Source organism: Mus caroli, unplaced genomic scaffold (genome assembly GCF_978045245.1).
Source record: "Mus caroli unplaced genomic scaffold, Mus_caroli_1 scaffold_2, whole genome shotgun sequence".
Classification (NCBI taxonomy): Eukaryota; Metazoa; Chordata; class Mammalia; order Rodentia; family Muridae; genus Mus; species Mus caroli.
The window spans coordinates 162,727,346-162,740,803 of record NW_028227257.1 but is presented as its reverse complement, the minus strand read 5'-3'; the positions used below and the strand labels follow the sequence as shown (position 1 = coordinate 162,740,803).

Here is a 13,458-nt window from a genome sequence, read left to right as displayed (position 1 = left end):
TTATTTATATGTATATATGCCTGCTTGTTTGTGTACCATGTATGTTTTGTGCTCGTGGAGACCAAAACAGTGTTTTGGATTTTCTGGAACTGCAGTTACAGGTGGTTTTGAGCTGGTTGATGTGGGAGCTGGGAACTGAACCTGGGTCCTCTGTAAGAGCAGCACATATCTTAACTGTGAACTACCTCTTCTGCCCCATGACCTTGAACTTCTTCTGATCCTTCTGCATCTTTCCTGAATGTTGTGATTATAGGCATTAATCACTATGCCTTGTTTTGGCTCTGGGGATGTTCTTTTGATGCTAAGCAAGCACTCTGACACATTAGTCACACTCCCATTTGTTTCTATTTTATTTTAATAGAATCGTCATTTATTTTAATGTTCATACTGTGTTGCTGTGTGGCTGATGGCACCTCGTTAGTCTACCTGTTTATCATCTCTCATTGCTATCATTCTCCAAGACTTCTTTTACTCTTCACACAGAATGTATTTGTGACTCATTGGCGGTATAGACAGCAATAGCATGATTTTCTCCAAAGAGCTAGATTTATTTATTTCCTTCCTTCCTTTTTCTTAAAGATTTATTTATTTTTATGCATACATTTTATGTACTCATGTACCCTGTAGCTGTACAGATGGTTACGAGCCTTCATGTGGTTGTTGGGAATTGTATTTAGGACCTTTGCTCGCGCCAGTCAACCCCGTTCACTTCGGTCAGCCTGCTCACTCAGTCCTGAAGATTTATTTATTTATTTATTTATTTATTTATTTATTATACATAAGTACGCTGTAGCTGTCTTCAGATGCACCAGAAGAGGGCATCAGATCTCATTACGGGTGGTTGTGAGCCACCATGTGGTTGCTGGGACTTGCGCTCAGGACCTTTGGAAGAGCACTCAGTGCTCTTAACCGCTGAGCCATCTCGCCAGCCCTAGAATTTCTTTTATACGACAGTAATATTTAGAAAATGATGTCTACACTAAATATACTTATTGTCCTTATTGCATTGTTGGTATCTGGGTCTCTCAGTTGGTATAGTTAGGAAACAAATGTTTGCTTATTAACAGAGCAGTACAAATTTACATATTAATATCTGTATCATTTATATATGTTGAAAATTATTAGTGATTTAAATCTGATGCAGCATTTGGATAGATATACTTCTGTACACATACATGTACTGATGTGTTCTGTATCTGTGTATGTATACTGAGAATTCATCAATTCAGTGACTTTACCAATTGTAAATTCATCTTCTGTATGTGAGATCTTTGTTGCTTATTTCATTGTAACTTCCCTCAGGTCCCACTTGCTTCTTGTCCTCCATGGCAGTCCCTTCTCCCCCTTTTCAGGATGTGGTAGCTTCACTCTGCCACATCTGATTTCCCTTCTGTGGTTTGCCTTTGTTCTCACCTTTATCCCCCCATTCTTAGGGGAACTGTCCCTAGGCACATTGTGACACTTGTGTTGGACTGTCCCTGACTCCCTAGTATGGAGACTTGCTTGGTCCTTCATGGTTTTAAGAATAAAATATTTGAAGAGGCAGGGAGAAAGGGTGGAAGGAAAATGAATTACTGAGCTTTAAATTTTCAATCTCATCTAAGTTAATTTTACAGTGTGACAAAATATGTGTTCTTTTTCTCTCTGAGTTGATTAGTAAGTTATTTTTCTTTGGGAACAGTTTGTGTAGCCCAGGCTAGCCCCAAACACAGATCCACCTGCCCCTGCCCCCAAGTGCTAGGGCTATAGGCATGTGCCGCCACTGCTTTCCTTTATTTTTATATATTTTTAGTTTGAGAATTTCGTATTTATCTATGTATTTTGGTTATGTATATCCCGCCATATTCTTTCTCTAGCTCACAACACCCATCCCCCCATGTCTCACTCCTAGCTTCTTGTCATCTTTTTTATAAAGAAAAGAAACTCAAGTTCAAAATTAATACTACTCAGGTGCAAATGAGTGTGATGCCATCTCTTGGAGCGTGGTCAAGCTACTGGGAACCACATTCACAAAGAAGACCCTCCTGCCCCTAGCAGCCACCAATGCCGATAGCTGCTCAGCCAGGGCTGTATGCATGGAATGGTGACTATTTTGTCTTAGACAGGCTTTAGGTAGGCTTCACAGCTGCTGTGAGTTTGTGAGTGCAACAGCCCTTCATGCCCTGAAGACACTGCTTTGCAGCAGTGCTCACAGATTTCTGAGTCTCACAATCTTACCAGCCCCCATTGTGTCCTGCTCCCTGAACCTCAGGGATGGACAGGGTATGTTGTACATGTCCCATTTGGGCTGAATATTTCACAGACACATATTCTTTGACAAATTGTCATTATTACCCACCATCCACTGCAGAAAGAAGCGTCTCTGATGGGGGCTAAAAGCCAGTCCAGTCTTTGGATACAGAAATAGCTTTTTAGAAGGCAGTTTGATACTATTTCAATTTAGCAAAGTAAAGTGGTGATAGACTAGGGCCTATATATTTTCCTGATTCTTGGCCTGATTTGCTGTACTGGGCATGAGTTTCCTCTTACTGGAACAGACTTTAAATTCAGTTAGAAAGCAATTGGTTGCTCCCATACTACTGACTATTCATAACACTATTACACTAGTTTGGCTTGCCAGTCTGATTGTTATAGCTCACTGGGTTCACAGCTAGGTAAGACTGCATGGCTTTTCTCCCCTAGAAGCCTATATGGCACCCTTTGAAACTGTGAAAACTAACCAGTTGGGAGTAAGTGTTCTATGTTTTTTCCATGTCCTGTGACCAAATTATGTTGGAGAGGAGTTTGAGCCAGAATAGCTGAGTTGAACCAGCCAGCCAGAGTTCAGAAAGAATTAGAAAGGGTGAGCTTATGTGGTAATAAGTCTCCAAGACAGCAATTACATCTGGCGAATAAAAGTTACTTTTACAATTGCTTATATTGCTTTGGGGATTTCTACAACTTCCCTGACCAACAGTTGAAAGAGATATTATGAAGGGGGAAATGAGGATAAGGAGAATTTAAATTTAAATGGGGAAGGGAACAGAGAGGGTAGGATAGAGAAAGGTATAGAAAGGAATAATTAAGGAAACTTGAAAAGTTGTGCAGAAACCTAGTTTATAAGCTTACTGAAAAAAATATAAAGAGCTTATTTATTTTTGGTGGTATAAAGGTTTTTTTTGTGTGTGTGTGTGTCAGTGGGTACAGACTTTCTCAAGGCGGTTAGCTCACTTCTAGCTGCCTCTTGGACGCATGTGGGCCTTCACTTGAGGAACTTGAGCACCCTTTTGTCTTTGGAGTTCCTGAGTAGCTTTGTGACAAGCTGCTCCTTGGACACAAACCCACACAGCTCCTGTCCTGTCCTGTCCTGTCCTGTCCTGTCCTGTCCTGTCCTGTATGAACGTGGCGTGTTGGGTGAAATGTTGGTAGTGCCAGATCATGGCTGTTGCTCTCAGGTTTTTGTTTTTGTTATTTTCCTCCCCAACTCATAAAGATCTGTTTGCCTCTGCCACCCAAGTCTGGGCTAAAGGTGTGAGCTTCCACTTGAGGCTGGCAGCAGTTCTAGTTTTGATCAGGCTGCAACTACTTTTTATAAAATTTCCAGCTGTGAAGTTTACAAGAGAGTTCACACCCCCCCATTATGTGTCAGATTTCATTTCATTTATTTATTTACTTATTTTTGATTTTTTGTTTTTGAGACAGGGTTTCTCTGTGTAGCCCTGGCTGTCCTGAAACTCACTCTGTAGATCAGGCTGGCCTTCATAATTTAAAAAATTTAAAGCATTTATCTGCTTTTTGTTACAAATTCTAGGTAGAGCACCACAGGGTTATGTAAAGAGCCTTGTACGTCTAGCTCCATAATAATTAGGAAACAAGAAATCACATGGAGGAGTAACAGCTTACTGGATTTTTGTTTGTTCTAGTATTGATGATGACCCTAGTCATGCATGTTATTTATAAAATAGTATGTGTGATATTTCCTTCAAATTGGATTTTGGTTCTAATTGCTGGAACTTCCTAATTTTTTTCACTTTTTTAACTGGGATTTTCTTCATATAAAGTAAGCATGTGTGTGTGTGTGTGTGTGTGTGTGTGTGTGTGTGTATGTGTGTGTTTTGGCAGCACAGTCTTACCAGGTATCCAAGTATAGTCAATGTAATTAATGTAGCTTAGGCTGGCCTTGCACTCACGATCCTTTTGCTCAGTCTTTTGAACACTGGGGTTGACATGTTTCAGCAGGGCTAGAGTGTCGTGTAGATTTATTACCCAGTTTGCACCTATTGTGCTCATATTGTGTCTTTTGTCTTCATATAGCCATTTTATTACCATTTACGGGGGGGGGGGGGAGGGGAGGCTGTCCTATTCCATTGTGTTGTCTGCAATGATAGTTTTTTTTCAGAAAGGATCACTTGTAACATTATAAAATTAGGAATTAAAACAGCTGTTTTAAAACATTGTTTAAAAAAAAGGAGGCTCAGTGGGTAAAGGTACCAAGCCTGCTAACTTGAGTTTGAATCTTAGGACCCATTTCGTATAAGGAGAGAACGGATTTCTACAAGTTGTTTCTGATCTGTGTGTGTGTGTGTGTGTGTGTGTGTGTGTGTGTGTGTGCGTGTGCGTGCGTGTGTGCGTGCGTGCGTGCGTGTGCAGGAGCTGATGCAGAGATCATGGAGGAAGGAGTGCTGCTTACTGCCAGATCATATGAAGACATTTTTCTCAATGAGGATCCCTCCTTTCATATGACTCTAGTTTGTGGCAAGTTGACATAAAAACAGTCAGCATACCTACATACATAAAGTTCTGTCTATAGCAGTGTGCATTTTTGCCTTTCCCAAATTACATGTTCTTTCTATAAGCAAAATACATTTATTTTATGTCAGCATCCCCCAGATCTTAATCCATTTTGTCCTCACTACTAACTAAGCTCCACTCAGTATAATAAGTTCAGAAAGTCCTAAATCTTCTTTTTGTAAATCACGGAAGTTAGATCTGAATAGAGCATTGTTTCCCTCAATTTTTTGCGTCTATAAAACAGAAAGCAACAGGTGTAGTATTGGAGATTCTCATTCCAAAATAGATTAAATTGGAAGAAGAAAGAAAGTATGAGGACCCAAGTTTGAATCTACAGCAAGCACATAAAATGTTGGGTATGATGGCATGCTTTTGTAATTGTAGTGCTGGGAATCCAGAGACAGGAAGCTGGGTCTCTGGGTGTAAGACACACAATCTAGACATTTTATTTACAAGCTGTAAGCCTAGATTGGGCAGGTTTTGAACCTGTTTTAACTTAAATTCCAGCCAATTGTCCCTTGTCACTTGTTGTTTTTCCTGGCCATGTGCTCATGGTTCTCCTCCTCTCATGGAGGCTTTCTCCTTTGTCCTTTTTTTTTTTCCTCCTTATTTCTCTACCTGCGACCCACAGCTAGGTGACTAAAACCCTGCCTTCCTCTACCTACTGCCCATTCACAGGCTTTACTCTTTTATTGATTATTTAACTAGGGAGCAATACATCATTTGGTGTATGTGAGTATCTCATAGTGGGAGGCAACCAGATCTTGGGGGCCAGTATTTAGTGTTTGAATACATAGCCCCAGCAGACCAACCCCTTGCATCTGGGGTTTGCTAGCCAGCCAGGCTAGCCAAATTGGTGAGCTTCAGGTGAGAAACCTTATCTCCAGAACAAGAGGGAGAGCAGAAACCGAAGATAGCCAGTGCCAGAGGGTTTCACATGTGTGTGTACATGCTCTTACAAACATAGTCTGTTTAGTTACAAAGTAAAGCAGGGCTCTGATTACCTTCATTGTCTGGCAGGGTTTTGTCTCTTCTAATGATTACTTGTGTTGAGGACTATATTGTATCTTTTTGTTGTTTGTTTTTGGGTCTCTCAGATGTAGTGTCAGGTGTCCTGGAACTCAGTATGTAGACCAGGCTGTCTGCCTTTTTAAGGAGAAATCTCTCTTCAGTGAAAATCCACATGCTGTTAGCCATGTATTCAGTATCATAAGTTTTTTTTTTTTTTAAGATTTATTTATTATATGTAAGTACACTGTAGCTGTCTCAGACACTCCAGAAGAGGGCGCCAGATCTCGTTGCGGATGGTTGTGAGCCACCATGTGGTTGCTGGGATTTGAACTCTGGAACTTCGGAAGAGCAGTCGGGTGCTCTTACCCACTGAGCCATCTCACCAGCCCATCATAAGTTTTTAAATAGGGTTTTGTTTTGTTTTCAGATAAAGTTCTACTATGTAGACCAAGCTAGCCTTAAACTCAGAATCCTCCTGCCTCTGCCTCCCAAGTGCTGGGATCCAAGGCTTGCATTACCATGCTCAGTCTTATACTATGTCTTTTAAAACTGGATTAGGGAAGTGAGCGCTCACTTTTTTTTCCACTATGATTTTCTTTGTTCTATTCTTTTTACTCTAGCCTTAGTTGTTCTTTGGTAGTTTGAGCCTGAAGATTTCCCTGTTCTTTCTCCTCCCCCTGTGTTTTTATGCAAAGGTAGGAGAAGGAGAGAACGTCATATTTCTATCATTAGATCTTTATTGTTAGATCTTTGGCTCAGGAATTTTTCTTTTTTTCCCCCCCCTTATTTTATTTTATTTTTTTTTGGGGGTGTGTGTATGTATGTCCCTTCCCTAGGGGTATTTTTTCCTTTCTTCCTTACCTGTCTTATCTGCTGCCTCTGCCTACTCATCGTCTGTGAAGCTCAAGGTATCCTAGACCTCTCCATCTGCTTCTGCCCCTGTCTCTTAAGTGATGGAATTATAGGTATATAGCACCATGCTCCCCCCCCCCCCCCAACAAAACAAAACAAGACCAAAACCAGAAAACATCTTTTTCCGGGGATGCCTGTTACATATATCCTGAGTATAGTAGGTCACTGCCTGTCCCCAAAGGGCCTAGAGCATTTAAAACGTGTCTGCTCAAATTCTGGGATTCGATGTTTTTCCTTCAGTGATGCCTGAACCTCCTCCTTCAGGCCTGCAGGAGCAGTGGAGATTGTTGTTGGTCTCCCTTATTTCAGTCTTCCTTGTGAGGTGCTATAGAAAATGGCTTGTGAGTAGATGTGATTGCTCTGTATCATTTAGTCTACACAAAATGCTAATACAAAATTTAAAAACATTTATTTAAGATAAGGTGGTGCTAGTGCATACCTTTAACCCCCTAGCAGATCCCCCTTAGTTTGAGGCCAGCCTGGTTTTGTTAATTCCAGGGCAGCCAAGGCTACACAAAGAAACCCTGTCTTATAAACAAACAAACAAACAAACAAGCAAACAAAAAAACAAAAAAAATACCCCACCCAGATTTATTTATTTAGGTGTGCTGGTGTTTCGCCTGCATGTTAAGTGCATGCAGTTCCTGTGGAGGCGAGAAGGGAGCACTGGCTTACTTGGAACTGGACTCACAGAAGGCTGTGAGTTGCTATGTGGGTGCTAGGAATGGAAACAGCCAGTGCTCTTTACCACTGAGCCACCTGCCTTCCCCAATTTTTCTCTCTTCTTAAAAAAAATTGAGACAGGTCTTTTTGTTGTTGTTTGAGGTCAGATTGACTGTAACTGAAGATGACCCTCATGAGACTGAGGGTGTTTGGGATGGTATGGACGTAGACTCAAGAACGACCTTGAACTCTTCATTATCCTGCTTTTACCTTCATTTGTGTTCCATCATGCCTAATTTTGTTGTTTTTGTGAGGCAAAGTCTAATGTAGTTTAGGCTGGTCTTGAACATTTTTAGGTGTGGACTACCACTACCACTTGCTACTGTAATTTTTTTTTTAAGTTATTATTTTATATATGTGTGTTATATGTGTGCCTAGTGTCTACTGAGGCCAGAAGGAAGGTTTTGGCTCTCCCGACACTGGGATTAATGAGCAGAGTCAACTGGGAATTGGTCCTGGGTCCTCTGAAAGAGTAGCCAGTATTCCTAACTGCTGACCCATCTCTTTATCCTCTTACTAGTATAACTTTTAAATGCCCTCACTTTTTTAAAAAAGAGATTATATATATAATATATTTAAGTACACTGTAGCTATCTTCAGACACCCAGAAGAAGGCATCAGATCTCATTACGGATGGTTGTGAGCACCATGTGGTTGCTGGGATTTGAACTCAGGACCTTTGGAAGAGCAGTCAGGGCTCTTAACCACTGAATCATCTCTCCAGCCTCAAAAGCTTGCACTGCTATGCAGTCATGATTATACCTTTTAAGAAGTTATCTCTACATATCCATATATGGAGGCTAGTTGCCAACCTAGGTGTGATTTCTCAGGTGACTTCTGTTGTTTCAGACAGGATCTCTTACTAACCTGGAGATTGCTGAGTAGGCTAGGCAGGCAAGCTGCCTGGTCACCAAGCCCCAGGGATCTTCCTGTCCCTTCTTCCCTAGAGCTGGGATCATATGTGCATGACTCAATGATGTTATTATAAGTTATTATAAATGTGCCCTTTGAAGAAGAACTGATAAGCTATTTATTATTTTGAGACAGGGTCTCATTATCTAACTCAGGCTAGCCTGCAGCTTGCTCTGTAACCTAGGCTGGCTTTGAAGTTGTGGTTCTTTTCATCTCTAGCCTTTTGAGTGCTGGGATTGTGGGTATGTGTCATTCATTATTCTTGGACTCTGGTTGCTAAAACACTCTTATGTGCATTACAGTAATTGGAAATTGGTCTTTGTATAATCAACTTCTGGTTGGCTGTTTATTTTATTCAACTATATACCACTGATATAAAGTAGTAGTATTTCTGCAATTAAGTTTCTGTCATATGGTCACCCATGATTTTGAGCTGGGAAAGCCTAGTTTTACATGGGAAATGAAAAAACTGGCAGTTAAAATTGCTGCAGTTTAAAGAAGAATCTATCATTTGTTAAGCTAACCTATGTCCTAATATATCATGTTATTGGGCCTTAATTGTTAATGTGGAGAGTTGCGGTAACTTTACGTTCACTCACATGTTTTTTCCATAGGATATGGAATATATCCTACCTCGGTGCCAGTGAAGAGGGCACTGGCAGGGTTCATGAGTTCAGTGAAAGGCTAATGAAAACAGTGCCTTTGTGAACCCACCCTCTTAAGTAAAGAAGATTGGGTAACAAGTTTGGTGTCAGTTTCTGTAGATCACTGTAAAATGCAGATTCATAATTAAGTATGTCTGTGATTTTTGTGTCATTTTTGTTCTTGTTTCTTTCTCCCAAGACTTGCTATATATGTGATGAACAAGGAAGAGAAAGCAAAGCAGCCACTGGTGCTTGCATGACATGTAATAAACATGGATGTCGACAGGCTTTCCATGTAACATGGTATGTTTCCCTCACTGTAAAGAAATAAAATCGGCAAACACATTACATAACATGAAATTAAATATCTATCTACCTATGGGTTATTACAGTGCATTTTTTTTTTTTTTTTGGGGAATAGGTTTTCTGTTCAGTGCTGAGGATCAACTCAGTACCTGTGGATGTTGTAAAAGCGTTGACCCAGCTACATCCCAGTGCTCTTTTATCGTTTTTGACCAAAAAAGCATATGTTGATCTTGCTTACTGTGCTGTGATTTTGAAGCATGTAAGAATTGCCAAGAATTTTTCCTTTTAAGTTGATGAAGTTTTACCCAGGCCTGGTGGCAAAATCATGTAATACCTGCTACTCAGGAGTTATAGGCAGGGAAATTGCCACTTCAAGGCCTGTATGGGCTACAGAGTGAGTTCAAAGCCACTTTGGACAAGCTCATGAGAGGAGATGTGTGTTTTTAAAATACTACAGTAAGAGCTGGTGAGATGGCTCATCAAGGAAAGGTACTTGCTTGCCAAGCTCAGTGACCAGAGTTTAATCCATGGACCCTACATGGTGGAAAGAAGAGCCAGCTCTCCTAAGTGGTTCTCTGACATGACAAACGCAGTTCAAGGGTGTACCCCTCAAAAATACATACTGAATGTATGAATAGACAGTAACAAATAAAAGGGGGTAGTAATATAACGTAGTAACGTGCTTGCCTAGCATATGAGAAGCCCTAACCCATCCCACAGAAGGAAAGAGCGTTGTTGCATCTGTGTAATTGCCACTATGTTTGCTGTTTCAGACCTTTAGTGAGGTATGGTCTTTATTTGCACCAATATTGATTTTAAAAGTGAAAATTACTAATTGTGAAGAGAAAATGGATTTAGCTGTGTCCCTTTTGCTGTTTTCATATCACTATTTGTTTTTTCTAATAATTTTTAAAATTATAATTATCTTAATAAAACACTGTGGCTTTGTTTTCATAGGCCTGTTTCAAATTCCTGGGCTCAACTAGTCCTCCTGAGCACTTGGGATTACAGGCGAGAGTTGCATTATATGCAACTTTTTTTTTTTAATTTATTTATTTTATTATATGTAACTACACTGTAGCTGTCTTCAGACACTCCGGAAGAGGGCATCAGATTTTGTTATGGATGGTTGTGAGCCACCATGTGGTTGCTGGGATTTGAACTCAGGACCTTTGGAAGAGCAGTCGGCGCTCTTAACTGCTGAGCCATCTCACCAGCCTCTATATGCAACTTTTAAAGCAACTTAATTGCTATTTGGTGACATAAAAACTTGATACCTCTTTATTCATGATAGAGGTGAAGAATTTATTGTAAACATAACCATAATTTTAAAGAATGTCTGAACTATCTTTGGCCACAACTCCAGTAGAGCTTTTCTGTATCCTTCCTTTTGTGAGGGAGCAGAGGCATAAGTAGGACCTTGTACATACTAATGAAGTAAGCAGGTGGTTCCCAGCAGAGCTAGACCTCTGGCCCCTAGCATACCTCATTTTCCTTTATGTTGTCTTTCAGGTGCCAAAAAGTTAATTTTTCTCTGCTTAACTATGTCATGGCTTGAGGTGTATTGACAACCTTGGTGTTCATTTTGCAGTGCTCAGTTTGCCGGGCTGCTTTGTGAAGAAGAAGGGAATGGCGCAGACAATGTTCAATACTGTGGCTACTGTAAATACCACTTTAGTAAGCTGGTAAGAATGGGTTTCACTTCAATATTAAATAGCACTTGATTTTGAAAAGATGGTGACACCATCACAAAAAGGGCATAAAGTAAGAAGAACATAGTCACAAGTTTTCCCTGATTTTCAGTGAAGGTTGAATTCTGTTAACTTGCTGGGTGGTGGTGGCGAGCACTTTTAACCCCTGTGCTTGGGAGGTAAAGGCAGGCGGGCGGATCTGTGTGAGTTTGAGACCAGTATGGTTTGCAGACAGAGTTCCAGGTCAGCCAGTGCAGACATTTAGCCTGTTCCTTATTGGCAGTGGAAAGAACTAGTCATTTTATATTCTGATTTACTACAATATTATAGATCAGAGTATTTAGTAGTAATTGAGAGCAAATACCAATTATTGAAAGCATTGATTTTAGAGAAGTGTTTATTTTAATGTATACTTTCTTTGACTTCCTGTTCATAATTGTTTGGGATTTCAGCACTGTCCTTATCTTCCTGTTGTCTGACTCTCACCCAGTTTATTTGTTATAGACTTAATTTTTCTCCCTTCATTTATGAGGATATAGTAAAGTAGAAATAAGGCTGTTTTGTGAGTTGGTTAGAGACTTTGATAAAAGATGTTTAGACCCATGTTTAAAAGGTTTTGAGATTTAGTCAGACTTCAGGCTTACAGAAGTCAGACTTACATGGATGATGGAAGCTTTGCCTTTTGTTTTTAAAATTTTTGAAATTTTATGTGTATTAATGTTTTGCCCATCTGTGTGTGTGCACCACCTGTGTGTATGTGTGACACATGTGTGCCATGAGGTCAGACAGAAGAGGCTGTCAGTTCCCTGGAATTGAGGCCTGTGAGCCTCTGTGGGTGTTGGGCACTGATTAGATCCTCTGAGAGAGAGAGCGAGAGCAACACATGCTCTCAACTGCTGAGCCGTCTCTCTAGCTCATAGTTAGAAACTTTGGACTTTAAGTATTTATGTCCATTTTCTTTTGAAAAATACATATTTTTATAGTTCTCCAAGAATCTATTTTTTACTTCTTCAATATGTAGATTCATATACCTAGTGGTCCTAGCACATTGTTGTAGTGTTTTTCATTAAATGATGCATGACTATACCTAAAAGTGTGTATCTTTATCAGTGGTTGCTAATGACTGATTTACCTTAATGGGTGATAAAAACGAACTGTTTACAAGAAGTTTAGATATTATAAAATTGAAAAATTTGAAGCTGGGTCTGGTGGCATGTTTGTGACCCCACCTATCCAGCCAGCACTCGGGAAGAGGGAGAACAGTGGGTTAAGGAGGTGAGAGTCATTTTCCTGCCACATTTTGTTGAGGGCTGGCCTGGCTGCACGAGACCTTAGGTAAATACAATCACTTTGGCATTTGTACAACTAGATTTTCTCATTACTAATTATTGATGTAATCCTATTTGCTAGTTGTAAAAAGTCAATCTGGTTAGTAAATATAACTCGCATAACACTTGCACTTGTGTAACAGTCACTTTAAAACCAGTTTAAAACTAATTAGTTCTGGTGCCCCCTTCTTATGGTATCATACAGTCCTATATTTTAAAAAGAAATACGTATAACGTTTTTAGTAATACTTTGAAAAATGCATGGGTCTAACACTGATATGTGTCTTAATTTGTTAATAAATGGCGTGTAGAGATGAACTTTTAGAGAACTCTCTTTCTCAGTATTGAAAGTGTTTCTTGCTCTACTACTGGCATAAAGTAACTGTCAGTGTTGACTTCTGTCCTTCCAGGCTTGCCATCTGTTTTCTCCTGTGAAATCCCAAGTGTTGGGATTTCAGGTGTGTGCCACTATCCCTAGAGGCATTCTTCTTTAACATGGCGTCTTTCATTAAAAACTTTTCTTTTCTTTATTTGTTTTTAAAGTGAACTTTGAGAATGTAGAACTTATTTGAAGATAGGTATATTTTGATGCTTTTGGAGAGGAGGACAGTGTCTATGTAGCCTTGGATGTCTTCTCTCTCTATGGTCCATGCTAACCGTGAGATCAGAGATCTGCCTGCCTCTGCTTCCCTAGTGCTGGGATTAAACATGTATGCTACTATGCCTGGCTTATTTTCACACATATTAATAAAAATGCAAAAATATGGCATTGATGTTAAATTTAGGATAAATTTTTTCTTTGTAATACAGTGGATTGTGTTTAAACTCTATTATGTAAATTGAAATACTGATTTTTTTTTAAAGAAATAAACTTTAGACATTTAAAAATATTTTATAGTGAAAGTAGTTTAAGCCTAACAAAAAGTGGATTTTTTTATATACATATACACATATGTATATATTTTCTTTTTTAGAAAAAGAGCAAACGGGGATCTAATAGGTCATATGATCAAAGTTTAAGTGATTCTTCCTCTCACTCTCAGGATAAACATCATGAGAAAGAGAAAAAAGTAAGTGGATTTGTTGTTGCTAATTATGTAGCACATCACTTAATAAACTTTAAAAAAATCTTTTTAGGTAAAATTGTTTTTATACAGCTAA

General features: G+C 39.5%; 1 protein-coding gene across 15 annotated transcripts in view; it reads left to right on the top strand.

The window, feature by feature from the left end:
* Mllt10 (MLLT10 histone lysine methyltransferase DOT1L cofactor) overlaps positions 1–13,458 on the top strand; it is a 149,616-nt gene that overhangs the window by 49,203 nt on the left and 86,955 nt on the right. For 14 of the 15 annotated variants that reach the window (XM_029473556.2, XM_085835157.1, XM_085835155.1 and 11 more), the window contains 3 exons: positions 9,172–9,275; positions 10,870–10,963; positions 13,272–13,367. In XM_029473556.2, the coding sequence (XP_029329416.2) occupies positions 9,172–9,275; positions 10,870–10,963; positions 13,272–13,367 (294 nt within the window). The remainder of the gene's footprint in view (positions 1–9,171; positions 9,276–10,869; positions 10,964–13,271; positions 13,368–13,458) is intronic. The other variant, XM_085835156.1, reaches the window with a different exon arrangement.